The sequence below is a fragment of the Diplotaxodon limnothrissa genome, linkage group LG18 (assembly GCF_057381915.1).
Source record: "Diplotaxodon limnothrissa isolate DT_005_m linkage group LG18, D_limnothrissa_male_GT1.1, whole genome shotgun sequence".
Classification (NCBI taxonomy): Eukaryota; Metazoa; Chordata; class Actinopteri; order Cichliformes; family Cichlidae; genus Diplotaxodon; species Diplotaxodon limnothrissa.
The window spans coordinates 39,541,663-39,568,029 of NC_140613.1; the positions used below are offsets into that span (position 1 = coordinate 39,541,663).

The 26,367-nt window shown below is 44.6% G+C and overlaps 1 protein-coding gene and 2 pseudogenes across 1 annotated transcript; 2 read left to right on the forward strand and 1 right to left on the reverse strand.

Moving 5' to 3' along the window:
* Nucleotides 1–1,977: 1,977 nt before the first annotated feature.
* Nucleotides 1,978–3,533, forward strand: LOC146614164 (uncharacterized; annotated as a pseudogene).
* Nucleotides 3,534–5,767: 2,234 nt separating this feature from the next.
* LOC146614165 (uncharacterized) lies at nucleotides 5,768–22,422 on the reverse strand (annotated as a pseudogene).
* LOC146614166 (uncharacterized) lies at nucleotides 7,584–11,654 on the forward strand. The gene is made up of 2 exons (XM_085377578.1): nucleotides 7,584–8,666; nucleotides 11,619–11,654. The coding sequence occupies exons 1-2, from the start codon at nucleotides 7,590–7,592 to the stop codon at nucleotides 11,652–11,654; spliced, it is 1,113 nt and encodes a 370-aa protein (XP_085233704.1). The 5' UTR covers nucleotides 7,584–7,589.
* Nucleotides 22,423–26,367: the final 3,945 nt, after the last annotated feature.

The window sequence follows — 26,367 nt, forward strand, 5'->3', positions numbered from 1 at the left end:
ACATTTAAGCGTTCATGTTAGTGGAAGGTCTTTTGGATTTTATGTTTTTGAAAGCTTTCTCAAAATTTCTGACAATTATCTCAATATTTTGGAAAAACAAAGTAAAGTTTTAACTTCTAATTGAATTATTTCTAATTAAAAATTTCTACAAATTTCCCAGATGATTATCTCAGTAATTAATAAAAACACGACACATTTTTTGTAGCCAAGTGAATGCATTTCACTTTCGTAGGTTAGAGCATTCTAAGACAATTTTAAAAAAGAATCAGTATCCATATGTTTTATGAAATGTTGCATGACATGTAATCATTATATTTTTGCTATAAACCTATAATTAAAAAAAAAAAAATTGAAACCATGTTACTGGAGATGATTTCTACTGGAATACTCAAATAATTAACAATATAATTTTCAGGAGCTCTAGTTTTAAGAGTTCTTTGAAATGTTGTGCATTACACGTAGATGATAAAATAAATAGTCTTATCCTTTTTCTATCCATGTACATGTGATAGTTGTCGTTTTCTGTGTCTGTCTGTGTCCTCTGTGCTGTAACTTTACATCATGTTGCCAGCCTTTGATTGAAACCTTCCTTCCCCAGCCATCAAATGCTCAGGAAACATCCTATCGGAGTCTACACTTTCAGATCCTTACAACACCTCAGAGACACCTCAAAGATTTCTCAGACCTTTTTTTTGAGCCTCGAAATGAGAGATGTCCAATAACAGAAGTCCCATTGCCTGTCCTTGTTAAATTACATACAATAGCTAGAGCACCTGTGTCAGGTCAACTTGTGCTCTTCTATTTCTTATTTTATCATTTTTAAGGCAGTAGTGTAAGCAGCTCTCTCTACTCCCTGCCCTCGGGACTTAAAGATGATGAGTCATTTCTTGTGCCCTCCCATTTTATGCCTGCTCCCTTATTTCTGACATTAGAAGCTCATTGTGTTGCTTTTCACAGCCGTAGTTATCTCTGGTCTCCCTTTTTGAATGAATTGAGTTCATTTCGCAGCTCTTTCACTCTCTCCTCTTTTTTATCATCTTTCTCTTGTCCCTTTAGGTTGCTGGAACCTTGTCTTTCTACTATCACACTCACTTCTACTTTCTTCTCTTCTCTTTTCATTTCATTTTTATTGTTGCTCTCTGTTAAGTTTTCTCTTCTTGCTTTTCATTTTCATCTCCTCAGCAGCTGGGGCAATAGATGCGGTCAGCGGAATTACTTATTGTGTATGATTTTTTTCTTATATTAAAAAAATAGACCTAAATGTGTTCACTGGCCATCATACTGACACAAGTGAAACTGATTAAACAAAGCAAATAGCATTAGCATGCTGACATGCTCATAAGACCTCCTGTCTGCAGTAATTTCATGGCATTCCCATTTGATAAGATTTTAGATGAACACTGGTTTACCTGAAGCCATGCTACTAGTTGTACAGGATTTTCACAACACTAAGATTTCAAACAAAAACTCTAATTTAAAATGTGTCTACTTATTTTTTCTTTACATACTTTTTCCCTGTAACCCACATGTAACATTGAGATGTAGCGTGGCATTTCGTGTGGGAGAGTTTGTACGGAGCCCCGCAGGGGACATGGGAGAAAAAAAAATTCAGACGGACTTTTGCGAGATCTCGCAAAAGTTTTGCAAGATCCCGAGTTTGTTTTGCGAGATCTCGCAAAAGTCTGTACCATACACCTCCAAATCAGCACTGAAACCTTAGAAACAACCACAGAGATGGAGGACACACACCCATTTGAGCGATTCATCGATTTTTACTTTGAGCTTGGACTAAACTATAAAGACATTAAAACTGTGCTTTGCAGTAGACACAGTTTCCATATAAGCGAAAGACATCTGAAGAGAGTTCTTAGCGCAAGGGGACACACTCGCCACAAAGCGTACTCTGACCTGGCCGTCTTGGTTGAATTTATAGACAACCAATTGCAGTACTCTGGGCAGCTTCACGGATACCGATGGATGTACGCTAAATGCAGGGCACATGGACTACGCGTGAGGAAAGAGGATGTGCGCTTGGTTTTGAAGGAGCTGGATCCCCGAGGCGTCGCACTGAGGCAGGCAAGACGTTTCAGGCGAAGGAACTATTTTTCAAAAGGGCCGAATTTCATCTGGCACAATGCGTACACAACAAATAGTAATCCGAAAGTGATCGGGGGGTATTACATAGAAGCGGTGCAGCGTTTAAAGGGCTGCCCTAGAGTTGTGAGGGGCGATCTTGGAACTGAAAATGGCCATGTTAGAGACTTTCAGCGTTTCCTTGTGCCCGTGGCTCCTAACGACACCCTTGAGAGTTACTTGGAGGGAGCAAGTACCGCCAATCAAAGGATTGAATACTGGTGGCATTTTCTTCGCAGCCAGTGTCTGGAGTTCTGGTTATCCTTATTTGCAGACATCAGAGACAACGCGTACTTTGATGGTGGGTTTCTGTACAAAAACCTCCTTCAGTTTTGTTGCATGGGACTCACCCAGGTGAGTTAATAAAATATGTTTTGTTGAGTGTATGGATGCATGCGTGTGTGAGTGAGAGATAAAGAAAACTGAGGAAGTGATAGAGAGGTAATACACTAAGTATTGTGAGAGATGAGACCTGTGCCAGGTTTAGGGAATGGAGAGACTTGCAGGAAGAAAGAGACAAGACAGGGAGAAGCGGTTGACAGGAGCAGAGAGTAAATGAAATGAAAAATTGTGTAAATACTATAATTTAGGTTCAAGCAATCGGCCGCCTTAAGGAAGAGCTCAACAACCAAGACTACAGTAACATCTATGTTGTTTATGTTGACATGGCATATGAAAATTTCTTATCTATAATATTAACTATTTACAATTTGGAATTATTTCGATTGTGATATCAAAATAACTTACAAATACAAAATACGCTGATCAGTGACATAAAACAAATTGATTATTATGAGGGGAGTAGATGAGCCAAGCAGGTAGTAATAAGACTAATAGTACTAATGTAAGATAACACAGCATAACAGTAACCGTAGTTAGTGTGTGAAACACTTGTACAGATGACATTAGGTAAAGTACATGATTACAAAAATGCACATGATTGTTTAAAAATAATAAATTGCATAAATATAAGAAACCTTCCTCTCAGTGAGTGAGTTGTCTCATCGTGATTTGCGTATATGTATATAAGTACATGCGATCGCATTTCTTAAATTTCTGTATTCTTTGGATGAGGATGAGCTGGATGACACTGCACAGGTTTGGAATACACACTCCATCAGGCCATCAACAAACATCAATATCCCCAGTGGTCGACCTAATGTAATGTATACATTACCTGAGCTCTACAGGACAAGAGACTTCCTTTGCCCCACTGAAGAAGAACATGTTGAAATGTGTAAAACTGAGTGTGTTTTTTGACTGACCAAACCATGTGACCCCGATGTATATGAACTGTGCAATATCATCATGACTGAGTCCCATCTTCTCCACCAACAGACCCATATCAGGCTGTGAACTTGTACATGCATTTAAGAGAGAACATCATGGCATTAGTGTAAATTGGATACACTGCAGCAGAGAACATTTCTCAAAATTGACCTGTGCTATATGTGAGAAAGCTAACTTCTGGATGTTAAACAGACTGTAAACTGTAAGCTTTCTAGTACACAGTTATTTATGAGAATATCTTATATAGAAATATTTATTGTTGTGTTCCAGGAGGGTCAGTGAACTAATGATATTCTGAGTGTTCTTTAGCACAAAAACATTGTAATGTTCTGTCAAATGTTATCAAGTTCTATGTCTGTGTATTACTTCGAATTACTTTAACTGTGTATTTGGCTTGATACATGGATCAAAACATAAGACACATCTTAATTTAATGTGTTAGGAGTTTTAATGTACAGTGTTTACTCAGATAATGGTGGTTTATGTTGAGTATTTTGTAATAATTTTTAAATGGTGAGTTGTTTTTTATTTACACCATCTCTATTTGTTAATGATGGGAATGTTTAGTTGTTGATGTTGGCTAGAATACAGTTTAAAATCGAAGAGATATTCTATTATGCCTTGTTGCTTTATATATATTATAACGCCAACTGTCACACTGGCAGGCTACATGAAATGGTACTAAGGGGCATCATAATCTGAGAGGGGGCACCTTGGCATTTTTCTGAACTCAAGTTTCTCTGGCTAAAAATATAATTATTTCATGTCATTTTTGCTTCTTTTTCTTTAACTATTTATTCTGATTCCAGAAGAGCTTTAGTTTTCTAATGTTGGTTAAACAAAACTGAAAAAATAAAGAACTAAATTGAGACCTTTTGAACTCTTAGAATTTCTAATAGATATAAACATTCTTTTTTTGGTCACTGAATTTATCTGAAGCTTATTTTATCAGTTGAATAACAAATTCTTTGCACCCACCTGTTCTGTTGATGAACAGCAATTTCATTCGAATGCTATTTTTGCAAAACTCACCACTTCTGAAAGGATGATATGTGTTGTTGAACTACCGGACAAATAAACTGAAATCTAATCAATTTCTAATTTTTTTTTGGACTATGTAGTACAGACAACTAAAAAATTGCAAATGACAAAAGCATATCGACAACATCTGTGTATTGACTGCCTGTGTTCCCAGGCACTTTAATTTCAGAGAAGGGTAGACAGAAGTGCATAATCTGTCAAAAATGTAGCAATATTTTATAATTAACCATATATACTATTTAATCTAATTAGAAATCCTGGCCTACAATCTTGTTTATCCAAGAAACTGTTAAATCTGATTATCATTGCTTGTTAATTTGTAATTATATAAGACAGTATAAAGAATTGTAAATCATCTGTATGTCACATTATGGCAAAGTCCTTTCAAAAAAAATAACTTGTGATGGCAAAATGCTTTTTAACAAAACAACTAGTAAACATTTTGGAAGCTAATCAAGGGAAAATAGGACTTATTGTTACAAGATGATGTTTATAGGCCACATCAGCTTTAAGAATTTGTCATTATCATTCACTTTCAATAACTTTTTTCGCAACCATAGTGACATTCTTTACTAATATTAATGGACTTTTCACCCTAAAATCAAATTTACACATTTTTCTGTTCGCTAGCTGTAGTATTCCTTAATCCACATTGTTTTAGTGTGAGTTGCCCAATTTTAGAGATATTGACTGTACAAGCCTACCCTTCTCTTGTTTCACGTGGTACTTAATGCTTAGTAGCAATGTCTTTATGTAGACCTTATGTAGCTTCATGTAGTTTTTCAACAAGGAAGAGATCTCTACAGCTAATATTTCCCAAAACTAGGCAACTCACGACAAAACATTCTAGATGGATAAACAGCAAGCCAATGTGTGTCACTGCAGGGTATGCAGGTGTGTTGAGAGAACGTACCCAAAAGCAGACAAGGAGAGAGAGAGGACACTGAACTTAAAACAAAAGCGAGCCTTTATTCTGGCTGATGGCAGGAGTAAAAGAAAACAATGACAATGTGTACAGCAAATTTTGATGTGATCTGTCCCTCTAACGCTAAACACAAACCTTGTTTTCAACAGAAGTTAAAGATGCGGTCATTTTCAAAGAATTTTAAACAATAAAGAGTCCTTGTGAAATCTGAGCTAACATACAACTAAACCATCAGAAAATTAAATTTGTGACTGCTTGTTATACGGCTGAATATATCAAATGCTTCAATGACAAAATGAAACAAGACAGAATTTATGAACTCAAGGATAATCATACAAATAACAATTACAGCTGTAACCATTAGTACACTCATCAAGTTCAAATGATGTCCATTTCAAAGTAATTGCTGGAAAGGACATTGTCGAACTCTGTGCGAAATTCAGGATAAGAACTGTAAGTGCATGGCACTTTAAGGGTAGCTCCACAGGTGTGAGCAACAGGCCTTCTGTTGAGCCCAGTTTCAGCATTAAAGCACACCAAAATTTTGTCAACACATATCACAGAAGATCCTGTGCAGAAGCGCAGGATTTTTTCAGCTTTGGTTTCATCAGCGTTTTTAACATAACGCTGAAGATGGTTAAACTTTGGCTCTTGGAGAATGGCCTTATGAGCCATTGTTTCAATGGCAGGCTGCATGTTGTTCTTAGGTGGTAGGAAGTGGGAACCCATCCTTGTAAAAGGTCAAGCAGGTCCTCTTCATCATTTTCATCCATTGTGCCTTGGAGAGCCTTCTCAACAGCTGATCTCTCAACAGGAGGGAGATAGTTGAGAAACGATGCAATCAGAATGTCTACATCAACTGAGTCCATTCCGTGGATGCAAGCTAAAATGAAAGCCCTTGACAGCCTCACTGGAAAGACACCGTGGTCTAGTAAGCCTTTCATCCATATCTGCCCAACTGCTTGCCATTCAGCCTCACTAAAGTCTGGCCTCAAGCCTTGGAACTCGTTCATTTTCACCTTCACACTGTTCCAAAAATTGCTCCCAAAATGCAGTGTAAACCTCCCTTGACACCCCAGCATCATCAACAGCATTTTCATTTACAAAGTTCATCTTTAAAGTCTCATTCAGAATGCGACTGTCCATAAATACAGCCAAAAGATCATCAACAACTTTTATCCTGCGAATTGATACATGTAGGGGGCTCTGTGGGTCTCCTGAATTTGATGGGGAAAGTTGGTTGCTTGAATCTAAAGGCAAACCTTGTGCGATGAAATTCAGTCCATGGTCCTGAGTAAAAGACAAAACATGCACATTCCATAAGAAATGCAAATGAATTGTACAGATTACACAATATCAATGTTCTGAAAAAGTTTGAAATTTATTTGTCTAATTTTAGTGGGCTGTATATTCCCAAACCATGGTTGCACTGACAATTTATCTATAACATTAATATTGTGGCCTGATGGATGTCCTTGTATGCCTCACAGAAAATTATACAAGTGTTCTTTACATGTATGAGAAGACTCCTGTGCAAAATAGGTAGAGAACACAATAGTGACACCAAAACAATGTCTCACTGCTGTGTTATGTAAATAATTTTATTTCAAGACTATGTCATGGTCCTGGGCCATGTGGGCCCAGTATTCTTAGTTTTCATGTATTTTTGTATTTTGTTCCTTATTTAGGCCATGTTTTCTGAGTTGCCCTGTTGTGTTGTTCCCTAAGTGTTTTCCCTTCATGGCTCTCTCCCCCCTGTGTGCCCTCTATGTATTTATGAGCCCTCGTCTCCCTTTGTGGTTGTTTCATGTTTCCCCAGCCCGTTACGTCTGTGTTTCCCCGTGCTCTCTCTCCTCCTGTCTGAACCTCTGTGCCTGTACATGTCATGTTCAGTTCACCCCGCCCTGTCTCGTTATGATTATCAGTGTCACCTGTGTTCCCCGTGTGTGCCCACTTTCCTCGTTTACCCTCTGTGTATTTCTGTCTGAGTCTCCCTCTGTTCGGCGTCGCGTTCTCCCTCATGTTGTGTGTAATTCTCCCCGTGGTTCGGTTCCCTTGTACAGTTCATGCTTTAGTTTTCCCAGTTTTAGTTTATTTGTATTGCCTCCCGTGGCCAGCAATAAAGCTGTGTTTTTGAGTTTATCCCCGTGTCTGCGAATCTGCATCTTGGGTCCTTCCCCTGCCTGCCACACAACGTATCATGACAGAAGAACGCGACCACAACATGGACCCAGCAGTTCACAACCCCTCCGCGGACCTCCAGTACGATCTGACCATGTCAGACCCAGCGGACAGTCCGGACGAGATTGGGGAGGAGCTGCAACGGCTCTGCCGGCTCATGACGCGCATCTGTGGGTGCACGGACCCCAGAGTGGTGTCCACCGGGTTGGCGGCCATTGACGCAATCCTCCAGCAAGCGCCACAGCTCCGGCGGTTTCCCCAGCTTTTTGAGGCGTTCGACTCTCTGGCCCCCCTGAAGGAGGAGCTTCGCGCCCGCACGCTGGCCCAGAGGGTGTTAAACGCCGCCTCCGCACCTACGACTCCGACCCGCAAACGGTTGTCGTTGCCGCTGCCTCGCGAGCCGGAGGCAGTCAGAGTAGGGACTCTGAGGCTCACCGCTGCACCGCCATCAACTCACAGTTCGTCTCCGCCACTGTCAAACTACATAGCCCAGCGCACCGAGATGGTGGAGGCCACAGATTTCGACGACGATGAGCGACAGCAGGTATTGCTAGCCTTACGGGAGGACGAGCTTCGTTGGAAGCCCTGGCTCATTTCAGAGGAGGAACTCACACCTGTTGCACCGCCTCGGACCAGCCGCTCGCCCTCCCCACACTGCTCAGACTTTACTTCGCCTGCCTCTTTTCTGGCAAGGATGTGGGCGGACGACGAGGAGATCGCCGCCACATCACCCTCTGCTTCGGTGGCTCCAGCATCCATCGTACACACTTCCAGAAAGAACCGGCGTCAGCGCCGCCGTCGCGCACTGCTACGTCCTGTCTCGCCCTCCACGAAGCGTCCCGCGGACGCTGTGGGGGTCCTGGACGTCGATCACGAGGGGCAGCAGCACGCCGCAGGCGCACAGCTAGTGGAAGAGTTCGGGAGGGAGCCGTGGCTCGCTCCTGATCATGACGAGCGCTCTTTCCGGGGGACTCGACTGGCTCTTGGGGGTCCCCGGAGTTGCCAGGGACTTCCACCGCTCACCCCGCCCGCTTCCACGGATAAAAAGAAGCGGCACTCTCGCCACCGGCACCCTGAGCCTGCCATTTCTCGGACAGTTTTTTCTGAGCCTGCTCCTTTTCCTGCTCGTGTTTCTCCTCCCAGGTCAGTTCAGTTAGCTCCCTCGCAGCCACCCTCAGTTCAGTTAGCTCCCTCGCAGCCACCCTCAGTTCAGTTAGCTCCCTCGCAGCCACCCTCAGTTCAGTTAGCTCCCTCGCAGCCACCCTCAGTTCAGTTAGCTCCCTCGCAGCCACCCTCAGTTCAGTTAGCTCCCTCGCAGGCCCCAGTAGCTCCAGTGCCGCCTGTAGCGCAGGCCCCAGTAGCTCCAGTGCCGCCTGTAGCGCAGGCCCCAGTAGCTCCAGTGCCGCCTGTAGCGCAGGCCCCAGTAGCTCCAGTGCCGCCTGTAGCGCAGGCCCCAGTAGCTCCAGTGCCGCCTGTAGCGCAGGCCCCAGTAGCTCCAGTGCCGCCTGTAGCGCAGGCCCCGATAGCAGTACGGTCCGCTGGTCAGCTTAACATCCAGCCAGGGGTCTCAAATCTCTCTGGCTCTGCATCAGCTCCTGCTGGGAGCTCGGATGAGCTCATCCAGGACTCCGCGGCCCCCACGCCGCCATCTACCTCGTCAGCTGGAGGGTCCGAGGGGCCCGTTCAGCCTCCTGTCTCCGCTGGAGGGTCCGAGGGGCCCGTTCAGCAACCTTCCTCGTCAGCTGGGGGTTCAGGAGAACCGCACCAGCCTCATGCCACGTCAGCTGGAGGGTCCGAGGGGCCCGTTCAGCCTCCTGTCTCCGCTGGAGGGTCCGAGGGGCCCGTTCAGCAACCTTCCTCGTCAGCTGGGGGTTCAGGAGAACCGCACCAGCCTCATGCCACGTCAGCTGGAGGGTCCGAGGGGCCCGTTCAGCCTCCTGTCTCAGCTGGAGGGCCCGAGGAGCCCGTCCAGCCACCTTCTGCTACGCCTGGCTCAGCCTGTGCTTCGTCAGCTGCAGCTCCAGCCTGTGCTTCGTCAGCTGCAGCTCCGGCCTGTGCTTCGTCCGCTGCAGCTCCGGCCTGTGCTTCGTCCGCTGCAGCTCCGGCCTGTGCTTCGTCCGCTGCAGCTCCGGCCTGTGCTTCGTCCGCTGCAGCTCCGGCCTGTGCTTCGTCCGCTGCAGCCTCAGAGTCTTCGTCCGCTGCAGCTCCGGCCTGTGCTTCGTCCGCTGCAGCCTCAGAGTCTTCGTCCGCTGCAGCTCCGGCCTGTGCTTCGTCCGCTGCAGCCTCAGAGTCTTCGTCCGCTGCAGCCTCAGAGTCTTCGTCCGCTGCAGCCTCAGAGTCTTCGTCCGCTGCAGCTCCGGCCTGTGCTTCGTCCGCTGCAGCCTCAGAGTCTTCGTCCGCTGCAGCCTCAGCCTGTGCTTCGACTGGTCCCGCCTCGACTGGTCCCGCCTCGACTGGTCCTGTGCCCACCGGGCCTCGGCCAGTACGCCTGACACTGGAGAGCCGCCGCCGCTGCCTTCCGCGCGGCCGGCCCCCTGAACTGCTCCGTCGTCTCCTTCGCCGCCGCCGCTGCCTTCCGCGCGGCCGGCCCCCTGAACTGCTCCGTCGTCTCCTTCGCCGCCGCCGCTGCCTTCCGCGCGGCCGGCCCCCTGAACTGCTCCGTCGTCTCCTTCGCCGCCGCCGCTGCCTTCCGCGCGGCCGGCCCCCTGAACTGCTCCGTCGTCTCCTTCGCCGCCGCCGCTGCCTTCCGCGCGTCCGGCCCCCTGAACTGCTCCGTCGTCTCCTTCGTCGCCGCCGCTGCCTTCCGCGCGGCCGGCCCCCTGAACTGCTCCGTCGTCTCCTTCGCCGCCGCCGCTGCCTTCCGCGCGGCCGGCCCCCTGAACTGCTCCGTCGTCTCCTTCGCCGCCGCCGCTGCCTTCCGCGCGGCCGGCCCCCTGAACTGCTCCGTCGTCTCCTTCGCCGCCGCCGCTGCCTTCCGCGCGGCCGGCCTCCTGAACTGCTCCGTCGTCTCCTTCGCCGCCGCCGCTGCCTCCCGCGCGGCCGGCCTCCGGACCAGCTCTGCCACCTGTGCCACCCGCCTGGTCGGTCCCCCGACCGTGTGACCCGTGAACTCTGGTGCCTGTGGGCTCTGGGTCAGCCCCCTGAACTTTATTTTGACTATGGTCATGTGCTCCCGTGTTTTCTGTGGTTTATTTTGTTTCCCGTTCTGGTCCCTCCGTCCTGGTCCCCCGCCCCCCGCCCTGGGTGGGTTGTTTTCTGTTTTTGTTTTTGTTTCTCGGGTTTGGGCTGTCGGGAGCCAGCCCTTTAGGGGGGGGTGGTGTCATGGTCCTGGGCCATGTGGGCCCAGTATTCTTAGTTTTCATGTATTTTTGTATTTTGTTCCTTATTTAGGCCATGTTTTCTGAGTTGCCCTGTTGTGTTGTTCCCTAAGTGTTTTCCCTTCATGGCTCTCTCCCCCCTGTGTGCCCTCTATGTATTTATGAGCCCTCGTCTCCCTTTGTGGTTGTTTCATGTTTCCCCAGCCCGTTACGTCTGTGTTTCCCCGTGCTCTCTCTCCTCCTGTCTGAACCTCTGTGCCTGTACATGTCATGTTCAGTTCACCCCGCCCTGTCTCGTTATGATTATCAGTGTCACCTGTGTTCCCCGTGTGTGCCCACTTTCCTCGTTTACCCTCTGTGTATTTCTGTCTGAGTCTCCCTCTGTTCGGCGTCGCGTTCTCCCTCATGTTGTGTGTAATTCTCCCCGTGGTTCGGTTCCCTTGTACAGTTCATGCTTTAGTTTTCCCAGTTTTAGTTTATTTGTATTGCCTCCCGTGGCCAGCAATAAAGCTGTGTTTTTGAGTTTATCCCCGTGTCTGCGAATCTGCATCTTGGGTCCTTCCCCTGCCTGCCACACAACGTATCATGACAGACTAAATTTCCTGTTTAATCTTATCTTAATGTAAAACACTGGAATTTTCTCTGTCAACTGACAATATCCTTTTAATTCAAATGGACCCACAAACTGCCATATCCTCCGAAAATAGCATGAAATTTTGGCATCTCTACAGTATGTAAAGGTAGGTGTTTATGGTTGCCTGAATTGATCCATGTTACCTGTGCAATCTGGGGTGCTTCCTCCTGTATTGACTGCATATGGGGTGTGGGCAAGCCATTAGCTGAAGACAATGGTAGCAGGAAACCATCCATAGGTAATCCATTTGTGTCGGCATTCTGAGAAGGAAGTATGGCATTAATTGACAACAGACACCTTAACCCTTCAAGATTAGAAGACTCTTCTTCAATCTTCTACCTTGGCCTATTCCAAATCATGAATGTTCTTAAAAAGTCTGCAAAATATGTCAATAGGTCTTAAGAAATAGAACAAAAATACACCTCTTTATTTTCAGCCTACATGTCTCACTTACAAGAGTAAAAAAACATATTACAGTGGAATTCCACGTTTTTATCATATCTTCATGTACTTCTTACTACTTAAAATGTTGTATTATTGCTGCAAAAAAATCAAGTTTTAAACAAACAAGAGATTAATTCTGATTAATAGAAATCGAGCAAGTGTTTCACAGTACTGTAGGTTATTTCTTTTAAGATCCAAAAGAATATTACAGAAAATAACACACATGCTTAAATTTTGTCCAAGCAGGAATGCATGATCAGCTTTTTTTAAATCAGAACTATGCAAGTTACTGAATTTGATTATTAATAAATTTCCATATTTTGTCACACTTAAACCATATCAACCACAACTGTCCATGGTCTTACCTGTCTGAGATCCTCACTGTTGACATAATTCAGGGTTATCACGACTGTGTCATCACCATCTGCTCTGACAAGATCCTCTTCAGGATTCCATACAACCGTATCCGCTTCGTCTATGTGTGGAAAACGAAATTCAAAATCTTCTGGAAGTTTGTCCCAGGACTCTAGTTTGAAGGATTTGTTAGGAACTATACTGGTCAGATCAATAATTTCAGAGCAGTGGTCAGGGAAATCATGATCACTTGAGTCAGTCTGCTGCCGCTTCCCACGACAGTGTTTTTAATGTCTGTTGGGGTTGAATGCATATGATGGGATTTTCCTGGACTTTGTGTTGTCACTGCCTCACAGAGTGATTTCAGTTTTTTTGGATTGTGTTCCATCTGGAAATTGTGAATCTGTGAACCAGAAAACAAACACAAGACACAAACGAAAATAATTCAATTATTTTTTCAGCAGCCAGTCATTTTGTACATGTTAATGAATACAAAGCTGTAAGTCTTTCACAGATGTATTAAATGTACCTTACCATACAAGTCAACAACAAATTCCTGGAATAATTTCATCCTACAGAAGTGCAAATATTCGTAGATGTACATAAAGCACTTGAATAACTCTTTATTGCAGTTACACAGTCATACCTAGTACAATAGTACAACAAAATTAGAAAATGTCGCATGTTACCACCGAGCACTACTAAACACAACAAAATACAGTAACTTTAAAGTGATCATTATTTGTAATTAGAGATGGACCGATCCAATATTACGTATCGGTATCGGTCCGATACTGACCTAAATTACTGGATCGGATATCGGAGAAAAATAAAAAATGTAATCCAATCCATTAAATATCACGAAAGCACCTCACAAAACTTGCAACACGCCGTAACTCACCTCAGAACGTTAGCACGTCGGAGCAGTATGCATCACGTGATAGAGCGGCTGTGGCATGCGGGACCTGTGGTCTGGATAGCATTTGGAGCTTCGCTAGCAACCCGGCATTTCATCTCCGACAAAATTATCCCCGAGAGAAGTAAAGCAAGTGTGTAAGTCCATCTCTGAATGTTTGTAAAGCATTCCTGCGTTAAGCTTAAACGATATATGGAGCGACTGCCTCTTCTTGCTGCTACTTCAATCATGAAACTGATTAATGATCAGCTGATCGGCTTTTCTGTCGCGAGTCCGTGTCTCTCTTGTTTGTTTTTGGCCCACTTTGCACCAGAAAGAGGAAACCAGCGGATAAACAACAGCAGCACATTTAAGCTTGATAAGCTGTTGTTAGAATTTATTTAATATTACTTTGTACACCAGGATCTTTTTCTACGTAGCTGACGCTGGTAACTGTGCAGGGGCGGATCTAGCAAAGTTTAGCCAGGGGGGCCGATAGGGCATTAACAGGGAAAAGGGGGCACAAAGACATACCTTTCTTTCTTATTCTCATTTAAAATGTCTAGCTTTTAATAAATAATTATCTGACACCCAAAGTTTTAATTTGATGTAAAATGAATAGAAGTCAATTACTGTATATAGTGACTATTAAGTCTAATATAAATACCCTAGTAAGCTATAGTACTTTTTCCTTTGGAAAGGTACCATCTGTGCAGTCTGCAATTTTGTTGAAGAAAGATGTTGAATCTATTTAATATTTCTTGAAAAATAATTGATTTCTGTGCATTTTTTTTCACACTGCATCAAATTAAGGTTGATTACGTCGATTAAGCATCATGAGGGGGAGTGTGAGGGGTGGTTCCCTATTTTTTATTTATTTATTTTTGTTGTTGCTGGGAGTTGGAACCCTATTAGTTAGGTTGCTTAATATTTACGCTAAGTACTCTTTAAAATACCAGAATAGGGAGGATGGTGTAGGTTTAAGTTTATTAGATTGATCAGTATTGCTGAACTATTAAATTTTTTTTTTGCATACAGGTATAACAGAATAGCTTTAGGGTAGTTGTTGTTTTAAACTTGAGTATGAACTTATACAAAATGCAGCAAGATATTTAAAAAACAGTTTTGTCGATTAAAAAACACTACATCGGATTCATATCGGTATCGGCAGATATCCAAATTTATGATATCGGTATCGGTATCGGACATAAAAAAGTGGTATCGTGCCATCTCTATTTGTAATAATAACTTTCTTATTTTAACAAACCTGTTTGCCAGTGTCACTGTCAGATGAATCCCCATGTTCAAGTAGATCTGGGACAAAATCATCTGTCTCACTGTCAAATCCAAGTAATGTCACCGGTGAATCTTCTTCAGTTATGCTGACAGAAAAATCCTCTTCAGATGAGGACTGAACTGTTAACGGTGTTTCATCTTTCGTGCAAATGTAAAATCTCAGGAGCTTCAATTTGGTTTGTTCATAAAGTTTGCCAACAGGGTCATCTAAAGCAATCGGATTTCTTTTAAAATCACAGACATCAATGACAAAGTCTTCAACTCTCCCTTTTGGTGAGTACCCATCTGGAAAAAACAGGTCCTTTCCCATTTCCAAAATCTTAGCTACAGTTGTAGTTTTTTCCACAGTTGCAAGTCTTGTTCCTCCACCATTTCTGGTTCTCACTTGACGGTACTCATTACTGCTTAAATGAAGCCATCCGATTTCTATTTTTCTGCAGGTCTTCTCTCCTGCAGTATTTAAATGTCTTGCCATCCCTTCACTTTGCTTGTGGAACACACCTGATGAACCACACAGCACTCCTTTGGTTTTTGATCTTACTTTCCGTGCCGCAATTTTATCTCTTAGGTTCTGCAGAAGAGTCTCTTTATCTGTGCTGTACTTAGTTTGTTGACAGAAGGACTGGACAGCTACTCTGTCACCATATGTCCTTATGTATTTTGCCATTTGTCCATCAGTCATGACGGACAGCACTGCCTTATCCACCTGCAGACATAAAACATTAGAGAAATGCTATTAATATACTTTTATTCTAGGAAGCCACACTAGCACACATGGAATACTAACTGTATTAGAATAGAGTTCTTAATCACTGTTCATGATCATTATCAAAAGTTACTCTGTCAACTTCTATCTTATTACTTTACTGTTGTTGTGTTAGTATTGGTATCGGACATAAAAAAGTGGTATCGTACCATCTCTAATATAAATATCTACTACTATTACTATACTGATACCGATATCATAAATTTGGATATCTGTCGATACCGATATGAATCCGATATAGTGTTTTTTAATCGACAAAACTGTTTTTTTAAATATCTTGCTGCATTTGCTGCACTATATACAGTCAATTACTGTATATAGTGACTTAATAGTCACTATATACAGTAATTGACTTCTATTCATTTTACATCAAATTAAAACTTTGGGTGTCAGATAATTATTTATTAAAAGCTAGACATTTTAAATGAGAATAAGAAAGAAAAGTATGTCTTTGCGCCCCCTTTTCCCTGTTAATGCCCTATCGGCCCCCCTGGCTAAACTTTGCTAGATCCGCCCCTGCACAGTTACCAGCGTCAGCTACGTAGAAAAAGATCCTGGTGTAGAAATTAATATTAAATAAATTCTAACAACAGCTTATCAAGCTTAAATGTGCTGCGTTGTTTATCCACTGGTTTCCTCTTTCTGGTGCAAAGTGGGCCAAAAACAAACAAGAGAGACAGACTCGAGACAGAAAAGCCGATCAGCTGATCATTAATCAGTTTCATGATTGAAGTAGCAGCAAGAAGAGGCAGTCGCTCCATATATCGTTTGTTAAGCTTAACGCAGGAATGCTTTACAAACATTCAGAGATGGACTTACACACTTGCTTTACTTCTCTCGGGGATAATTTTGTCGGAGATGAAATGCCGGGTTGCTAGCGAAGCTCCAAATGCTATCCAGACCACAGGTCCCGCATGCCACAGCCGCTCTATCACGTGATGCATACTGCTCCGACGTGCTAACGTTCTGAGGTGAGTTACAGCGTGTTGCAAGTTTTGTGAGGTGCTTTCGTGATATTTAATGGATCGGATTACATTTTTTATTTTTCTCCGATATCCGATCCAGTAATTTAGGTCAGTATCGGACCGATACCGATACGTAATATCGGATCGGTCCATCTCTAATTTATATACTACGTTACTAAAAAATATTTTGCTAGTAAGGTATAAGTAAGGTAAGTTCCACCACCAAGTATTTTGTGCCATGGTGTCCATGTTACCATGGTAATGGCACAGCCAGATAACAACATCCAAATTCATGGGCTGCAACCTCTTTTTTTTTTTTTTTACTTTATTTATCACATTGTCCAAATTCATGGGCTGCATCCTCCTGAGGACCCTTTTGTAGACCGATTATGTCACAGCGATGCGCCGAAGGCTATCCAAATTCGTAGACTCCTTTTTTTTTTTATTTGCACAGAAATGTACAACAATTATGGCAATCTCTACAAAGATTCTATTTTAAATTCGTAAACTCCTCCGAATGCAGCGGACAAATGCGTCCTCCTTTTCACCGATTTTTTTTTTTTTAATTATTGAACTTTATTAAGAAACAGTATACAGAACACGTATACAACCAGAACAAAATTAACATATGCCAGGGGGTGTAATACAAAGAATTACAAACATTCACTTTTCACCGAATTTGAAGGATGGGTTGGGTGTGTGTTTTGTGGCCCACCATATCCCAGAATTCAAAGTGCGGCCCAGCCAAACTCCAGTTTCCGGTAATGGCAGCCGCTAATAAGTTTTTTAAATTGACCGTTATTAATCTTTCTGGGTCACAAAATAAACTTTTAACATATTTCAGGGGAGAACGTGGGTGTATAAACTTGAAATATCTGCTCGGTTTATCAAGATATCGCATATTTGCAAAAGTGCTTCGACGTTTTCCTTGAGGTCTGTTACCCACCAGCTCAATAGGTAGCCGAGAGCTCAAGGGTCACTAAAGCCGCGGAGAACGGCACAACTCCCGGCACATTATTTTCAGATCACCACGGACTTTTGCTACTCAGGCTAAACGTAATATATAAAACACTTAGACATCCTAAAAATGTTAATGTTTGGCTTTTTTCAGTGTTTCATTTGTTCGTGAGTAAAACGGTTTGGCTGAGATTAAAGTTATTACATTAAATTCCATCCATCCATCCATCTTCATCCGCTTTATCCGAGGCCGGGTCGTGGGGGCAGCAGCCTAAGCAAAGAGGCCCAGACCTCCCTCTCCCCAGCCACCTCCTCCAGCTTATCCAGGGGAACTCCAAGGCGTTCCCAGGCCAGCCGAGAGATATAATCTCTCCAGCGTGTCCTGGGCCTGCCCCGGGGCCTCCTCCCGGTGGGACATGCCTGGAACACCTCACCCAGGAGGCGCCCAGAGGGCATCCTTGTCAGATGCCCGAACCACCTCAACTGGCTCCTTTCGATGTGGACCAGCAGCGGCTCTACTCTAGTGATGGTAAATTTGATTCTTTTTACTGAATCGAGTGTTAATGAGTCACTCACCAAAGTGAATCGGGTGTTTTGAGTCATTTGATTCACTGAGTCAGTTGATCAGAGAGTGCAAAAATTTTACATTTTCACTCAAACTTAATTTGTTTCCCTTTTCATGTAAATCCCACTGCTAAGATGAATGATTAAAAAAAAAACCAAAACAACTATTTTATAGAGAAAAAAAAGAGCAAAGACATTTCTAAAATTAAGCAATTTCCTATCCAAATTGCTTAATAAACATTTATTTTGTTTATTTTTATTTTATTAGTATTTTCCTTAAGTGTGTCAAATATATATTTTCTCATCTAAATGTCCACTGCGCTATGAGCCAGGGGGCGGTAATGCGCCTTAACATTGGTTGCCAACCAAGAAGAAGAAGAAGCTGTGAGCCAGGAGGGAGGGGGTGAGTGAGTGATTCACGCGCTCGCTCGCTCTATGATTCAGCACAGGAGGGAGGGGGTTAGTGAGTGAGTGAGTGACTCGTTCGCTCGCTCTATGATTCAGCACAGGAGGGAGGGGGTGAGCGAGTCCTGAGTGATTCGTTCGCTCTTTGATTCAGCACAGGAGGGAGGGGGTTAGTGAGTCCTGAGTGATTCGTTCGCTCTTTGATTCAGCACAGGAGGGAGGGGGTGAGCGATTCCTGAGTGATTCGCTTATGCTTACGATTCAGCACAGGAAGGGACGGGGTGAGTAGCTCAAATGTGTTGTTAGCATGTTAGCAGCGCGATGCTACTGTGAACCGTGGAGCTATTTTGTTGATGTGAGCTTCTACTCAGGGTTTTTTGTTCCAGTTCAGAGCAGAATGCTTTTGTTACGAAACTGGCTGTTGTTTTTCCCCCCACAATTTTAATTATAAGCTAGATATATTTCTACTAATGGAATTAGTTTGCTAACAGCAACAGGGATGAGTCAGTGAGTCAGTTGGGCTTGTGAATCATGATTCACGAGTCAGTAAAGTGATTCTCGAGTATTGAACAATTCGTTCACAAATCGAACATCACTACTCTACTCTGAGCCCCTCCCGGATGGCCGAACTTCTCACCCTATCTCTAAGGGAGAGGCCAGCCACCCTTCGGAGGAAGCTCATTTCTGCCGCTTGTATCCACGAGCTCGTTCTTTCGGTCACTACCCACAGCTCGTGGCCATAGGTGAGGGTAGGGTCGTAGATCGACCGGTAAATTGAGAGCTTCGCTTTTACACTCAGCTCCCTCTTCACCACGATGGACCGGTGCAGCGTCTGCATTACTGCAGCTGCAGCCCCAATCCGTCTGTCGATCTCCGGCTCCCTTCTCCCATCACTCGCGAACAAGACCCCGAGATACTTGAACTCCTCCACTTGGGGCAGGAACTCATCCCCGACCCGGAGTGGGCACTCCACCCTTTTCCGGCTGAGAACCATGGCCTCAGATTTGGAGGTGCTGATCCTCATTCCCGCAGCTTCGCACTCGGCTGCGAACCGTTCCAGTGCGAGCTGGAGGCCCTCACCCGATTAGGCCAACAGAACCACATCATCCGCAAAAATCAGAGATGAGATTCTGAGGCCACCAAAGCGAAAGCCCTCCGCCACTTGGCTGCGCCTAGAAATCCTGTCCATAAAAATTATGAACAGAACCGGAGACAAAGGGCAGCCCTGGCGGAGCCCATCACCCACCGGGAACGAGTCCGACTTATTGCCGGCAATGCGAACCAAGCTCTTGCAACGGTTGTATAGGGATCGAATGGCCCGTAGCAATGGGCCAGACACCCCATACTCCCGCAACACCTCCCACAGGACACCCCGAGGGACACGGTCGAATGCCTTCTCCAAGTCCACAAAACACATGTAGACTGGTTGGGCAAACTCCCATGCACCCTCAAGTATCTTCGAGAGGATAAAGAGCTGGTCCAGTGTTCCGCGACCAGGACGAAAACCGTATTGTTCCTCCTGTATCCGAGGTTCGACTAGCGGACGAACTCTCCTTTCCAGCACCCTGGCATAGACTTTCCCAGGGAGGCTGAGGAGTGTGATCCCCTGTAGTTGGAACACACCCTCCGGTCCCCCTTCTTAAAGATGGGGACCTCCACCCTGGTCTGCCAGTCCACAGGTACTGCCCCTGATCTCCACGCAACATTGCAGAGGCGTGTCAACCAGGACAGCCCTACAACGTCCAGAGCCTTCAGGAACTCGGGGCGGACCTCATCAACACCAGGGGCTCTGCCACCAAGGAGTTGTTTAACTGCCTCAGTGACCTCGCCCCCGGAAATTGGCGGGTCATTCCCCTCATCCCCAGACTCTGCTTCCTCCTCGGAAGACGCGTCAGTGGGATTAAGGAGGTCCTCGAAGTATTCCTTCCACCGCCTGACAATTTTCTCAGTCGACGTCAGCAGCGCTCTGCCAGCACTATACACAGTGCAGGTAGAGCACCGCTTTCTCCTCCTGAGATGCCTGACGGTTTGCCAGAATCTCTTCGAGGCAGTCCGAAAGTCTTTTTCCATGGCCTCTCCGAACTCCTCCCACACCCGAGTTTTTGCTTCAGCCACTGCCCGAGCCGCATTCCGCTTGGCCTGTCGATACCTGTCGGCTGCCTCACAGGCTAACCAAGCCCGATAGGACTCCTTCTTCAGCCTGGTGGCTCCCTTCACCTCTGGTGCCCACCATTTGGTTCGGGGATTACCACCACGGCAGGCACCAGCCATCTTGCGGCCGCAGGTCAATGCAGCAGCTTCAGCAATGGAGTCGCTGAACATGGTCCATTCGGACTCAATGTCCCCAGTCTCCCTCGGAATGCTGTTGAAGCTCTGCCGGAGGTTTGCGTTGAAGATCTCGCGGACTGGGGCCTCTGCTAGACATTCCCAGCACACCCTCACTACGCGTTTAGGTGCACCAGGTCTGTCCAGCGTCCTCCCCCGCCACCTGATCCAACTCACCACCAGTTGGTGATCAGTTGACAGCTCAGCCCCTCTCTTTACCCGAGTGTCCAGAACATATGGTCGCAGGTCTGGTGATACGATTACAAAATCGATCATCGACCTACAGCCTAGAGCGTCCTGGTGCCACGTGCACTTATGGACACTCTTCGTTATGGCCAAACTGTGATTAGCACAGAAGTCCAATAACAAAGCACCGCTCGGGTTCAGATCAGGGAGGCCGTTCCTCCCAATCACGCCCCTCCAGGTCTCCCTGTCGTTACCCACGTGAGCATTGAAGTCTCCCAGCAGAACAACAGAGTCTCCAGGTGGAGCACCCTCCAGCACCCCCCCCCCCCCCCCCCCCCCCCCCAGGGACTCTAAGAAGGCTGGGTACTCCGAACTGCCACTCGGCGCATAAGCACAGATGACAGTCAGGACCCGTTCCCCGACCCTAAGGTGCAGGGAACAAACCCTCTCATCCACCGGGAAAAACCCCAACGTACCGGCAGCAAGCCAAGGGGATATTAGAATACCCACCCCAGCCCGCTGCCTCTCACCAGGGTCAACTCCAGACTGAGACAGAGTCCAGCCCCTCTCCAGGAGACTGGTTCCAGAGCCCAAGCCATGCGTAGAGGTGAGCCCGACTATATCTAGCCGGTACCTCTCAACCTCACGCACTAACTCAGGCTCCTTCCCCACCAGAGAGGTGACATTCCATGTCCCTATTGCCAGTCTTGGCAGCCGGGGGTCAGTCCACCAGGGCCTCCGCTCCTGGCCGCCACCCAACACACAATGCACCCGACCCCTATGGCACCTCCTGCGGGTGGTGGGCCTGCGGGAGGATGGGCCCATGTCTCCTCTTCGGGCCGTGCCCGGCCGGGCCCCATGGACTAAGGCCCGGCCACCAGACGCTCGCCCTCGGGCACCCTCCCCGGGCCTGGCTCCAGGGCGGGGCCCCGGTAACCCTATCCCGGGTAGGGTAAACTGTTCCCTCGGTGTTCTTTTCATAAGGGTCTTCTGAATCGCTCTTTGTCTGGTCCCTCACCCAGGACCAATTTGCCATGGGAGACCCTACCAGGGGGCGAAAGCCCCCAGACAACATAGCCCCTGGGATCCCTGGGACACACAAACCCCTCCACCACGATAAGGTAGCGATTCAAGGAGGAGACATTAAATTCGATAAAATAAAACTTTATTAATCCCCCGGGTGGGTTCCTCCTTGGTTTTACACCACTTAATCAACGTCAAACAGAAAACTGATTAAACAGAAGTGTGAGATGGTCGAGAATTTACTCCAGTGTCGTCTTATATTTTAGATAGCAAGGAGCGGGCAGCCGAGTTTATTAAACTCCACCGAGATAGCGGTGACGCAAATCAGAAGGCTAGACCATCCAATTTCCCCAGCCGTTTACTTCCGGCCTACCCGACCTTCTGAGGACCCGGCCCACGTAGACCACGAAGCCCGAGTTCTCGGGAGGATGCAGCCCATGAATTTGGACACGATTTGAAATTTCAAAACATATGTGCACTTAATGAGTTATGTTTAATGAACCTGAACATATTTACAAGAATTAACATTAAAGGCCTGCATATACGACCTCGGTTTTTCAACAAGTTACTCGCCTTTTGAACCGCGGTGTTTAATGCTTTGTTGTTTATACGTACTTTGTCTTGTTGCATGTGCATGATGTCGTCGTGTGGGACCTCTCTTGACCGCAAGAAATGTTCTAAATCCTCCTCCATGTCCGCACCGTACGGAGCCCCATACCATAGCACCGCACCCTTCAACTGAAACGCTATCAAAAAAGGAGCGGGATCTTTTGCGAGATCTCGCAAAAGTTTTGCGGGATCTTGCAAAAGTCTGTCTTAATTTTTTTTTCTCCCATGTCCCCTGCGGGGCTCCGTAAGTTTGAGTACAAACAGGGGAAAATTAAAGCATTTATTTTTAAAATCAATATTTAACTCTTGCATTCTGTTTAGATCAAGTGTCCAGACATATGACAGAAGTAAAGACCCTAAATTAAATTTCTTTAAAGAGGACATGAAACACTAGACATATAAAGGCTAATTCACATCATGGAGCCGTACACTCAAAAACTGACAAAGATGTCTGTGAAGCTGAATTTAAGAAATAACTTGAGATTGTGTGTTGCACCATCTTCTGTCAGTAAGGAACATGACGTCATGTGGTTGGTTGCGGCTGATAGACTTACATTAGTTTATGTTAGCTAACTAGTGACAGAATTGATAACTTAGATGAAAATAATGACACTAAATCTAAATATCAGTTTACGGGGGTCACTTTTGTGCTGCCCCTGACTGCCACACTGAGGATATACTGTCCACTTTCACTGTCTGTCTCTAAGTGGCAGAATGTTGTTTGGCTAGCTGCACTCAAATGGAAAAATCTGCCGTAGCCACATTGTTTGGTTTGTAAAGCACTTGAGGACTGTGTGGAGGAAAGCCTGTTTGAGTCAGAAACTCTGATTCAGAATTTCTGACTCTAGATCAGAACTCTGATCAGCTGATGGGATTAGCGCTATTTTATGCAATAAAATAATCTTTCTTTTCAGTGTCTGATGGGCTATTTATACATTATAAATACATCTGTTGTTCAACATTTCTTAGAGACACATAATTGGTGGCCCAGGTCAAAACTAATGTCATTTTTAAACTAGTTTATTTTTTAAGCTAGACAGCATATGATAATTGCTTCTAGCATTCATTAATTATACAAACAGAAATACAGAGTGCCCGAGGCTACTGCATCTTTTTCAGTCAGGCCAATGGGTGTGCATTTGTAGGCTTACAAAGGTAAGCGTGCTTACCAAGTATGGCTCTGATCTGTAGAAGGTATAAGAAGTGACTTGGGTGAATGTTCGCCTCCACATATTGAGAATGTTTACTTGATGAACAATTATCATTCATTACTGCTAGCTCTCAGCCCTTCTCTCTCTCTCTCTAGTCTGTTCTTCACTTTCTCTCTCTTTCTCTCTCCTAGATGTCCTTCAGTGATCAGCATGGAGCTGTCATTCTGTCAGCACTCCATCAGCCTATTGATTCACTGATCTTTGCCCATGGACAAATGCTTGCATGCCAATTCCTGTCCAATTTTTACCTTTTTTCCTTATACTCGCATTCTCCCCAGTTCATACTCACTCTAGCTTGCTCTTTAACTTCAGTAGGTTTGGCAGGAAAGGTAAATAATCCATTCTAAACTTTGTTTTGCTGTGACAAGAAATATTGCTCTTTTAGACGAGATAAAAAAGCGGTGTGCCAGTGGTGTTTAGTAAGACTGATAAAGCAGGGAGTGTGGTGTTGCAGAAACTCAGAAGTGATCATCCTGCAGCTCAGGGACTGATATTCAGTCTGAAAGGCCATTTTATTTCTACTCATTATGGTTCTAACTTTGCCTCTATGTTTTCAATTGACTTTGGGAGAGGATCTGACTTTCCAAATAAATATTAACCTTACTTTCTCTTAGACTATAGGTTAGCATACAGTTAACACAATTTGAGGTTTCATAGAGATATTTCTAGAAAAAAATATAAACACAAAAACAACAAAAATGTCCTTAGGTTAGATTGTTTTAATAGGATTTTCCATTCACATCTCCCACTGTGGTTGTCTGAATCCAGAAAATGCAAATCAATTAGCCACTGGGCTTGGGTGCAATCTCAGAGTGGCCAACCTCAGCACCAATAATCACAAGTTTACTTGGTTTTAATCTCTATAGCTTTTTCTTCCCCTCAAAACATTGACAGGCTCTGCCAAATATATTTGCAGTCCAAGAAGTTTTTACTCCAGTTTTGATGAAATTCTTTTACTCTGTTAGCTAGCACTAATTAGCAGTCATCTGTGTCCTTGTGTTGCCCCCATATATTTTATGAATGCTGTTTGCCAAACTAGCTCACTGGATTTGCCTGATAACTTAGCACTCCATCCAAACGTGTTTACTTCTGTCTTCAAAAAAAATTTGATAGACGTTAAAATGCTTGAAAAAAGTCCAAAAACAAAAGGGTGATGCCATTATAAAGCAGGTGCAGCCATCCTTCATGGTGCCTTCATCTCTCTTTTACATACAGTCACACCATAGTTTTCATTAGTGCGAATATACTTATACAGCTGCTGCTTTAAAAGGTTATGTCTGTTAGTTGTTCACATGGAGTGAGCTATATTAGTCAGAAAAGCTATTTATTTGCAGTAACCCTGACAACAAGCAAGGAAAAAGCAATATTTATCAGTGAGTCATTTGAAAGCTCTGAGTAATAAAATAAAGAAGATGTTACCACATGTTTTTTAAAAGCACACACTGAGGGAAAAAACACCCCTTCCTAACTTAGGAAACATTGCAAAATGTGAACGCAAACTTATTTCACTTGACATTTTCATTAATTTTGGTCTGCCCCTTTAACTGGTAGTATGACCAAAGTGGCTTTTTCTATGTTCTGTTATCAGCTTTTAGAGGTTTAGTTTAACTGAAAAAGCATGAAAGTGTTTGAGGTCATTATTCCAGTTAATGTTAGGGTTAGGGTAGTTAATATAAAATGAGTAACAGTAGGCCAGACATTAGGTAAGGCTGCACTTTTTTGCAGTGATCTTATATAGAAAACTGTTTCTGTATCAGTAAAATGTTTTCTTTTTGCCTGTAAATAATCATTGGAAACTGCACATAATTATTTGCAGCTAGCATGTTGTTGGTAATGCTATCAAGTCTAAAAACAGTAGGGTAAAATACCTGGAGATCCTGAAGGCTGCTCCAAAAATGATCAGATACTATTTTAAATATTTGTTCAGTTCAAATCAATGTAAATTTTCAGGGGGGTTTTCTTAAAGAAAACTACTACATCATGTATAATTTTTTATGTCATGCATCATTTCCATTGCAAATATTAATCACAGTTAAATTAAGAGGGGATGGCAGTAAAAACTCTGGAGCTGTGATGTCATCACGCACTGCATTCTCGACACTGGACTCCCGTGTTAACTTAGTCCGGACTAGCGAAAATGCGAGTACGGACGGACGTACTTGAGTATTGAGAAACGGCCTAACAGTCTGCAGTCAGCTAACACCAGCCAACAATGTTAGCTCGGTGGCGAGTAGCCTTAATTAATAGTAATAAAGATAACACAGCAATAGTACATCGAAGATACTGAAGTTTTGCCCATCCCATTTCCAAGAAAGAGATGCAGTCCTGCCCGTGCACTGCTAACAGAACGCTTACATTAGAGTCTCTTATTGCGTGTTTTGTTTTTGTTTTTCCAGCAATCAGAATCAGAGAAACTATATTAATCCCAGATGGAAATTGAGTAAAAATAATAATAATAATTTTCTTTTTTAAAAAGGGAACGTGTCATACTCTAACCAGGGCTGGCCACTCTCGGCCATACGAAAATACGATACATGCTCATTTAACTGAGCTAAACCGGCGCCTCGGGGTGGTTATTGATCCCACCATTATCAGATACAAGAACAGGGCTCAAAAGCTTTGGGAGGGACATGTCATTTCTGACACTGATACTATCAGGGCTCTGTGTGCGGGCAGGTGGAAATGTGGATCCAAATGCAGAACTCCGAGACGAAATGTAACTGAAAACCACAGCTTTTATTGCTGGCATGAAACTGAAACCAAACCATGAAACCATGAAACCAAGCAGGAACAGGCAGGATCTGAGGGTACAACGTGACACCGAGCATGGGAAAACACAGGGCTTA

Bases quoted from the DNA above. Each gene is read 5' to 3' on its own strand.
- LOC146614166 (XM_085377578.1), top strand. From the start codon at position 7,590: ATGACAGAAGAACGCGACCACAACATGGACCCAGCAGTTCACAACCCC. The intron at 8,667-11,618 runs GTTTTTTCTGAG...GCATCTCTACAG, and splicing joins AGCCTGCCATTTCTCGGACA to TATGTAAAGGTAGGTGTTTA.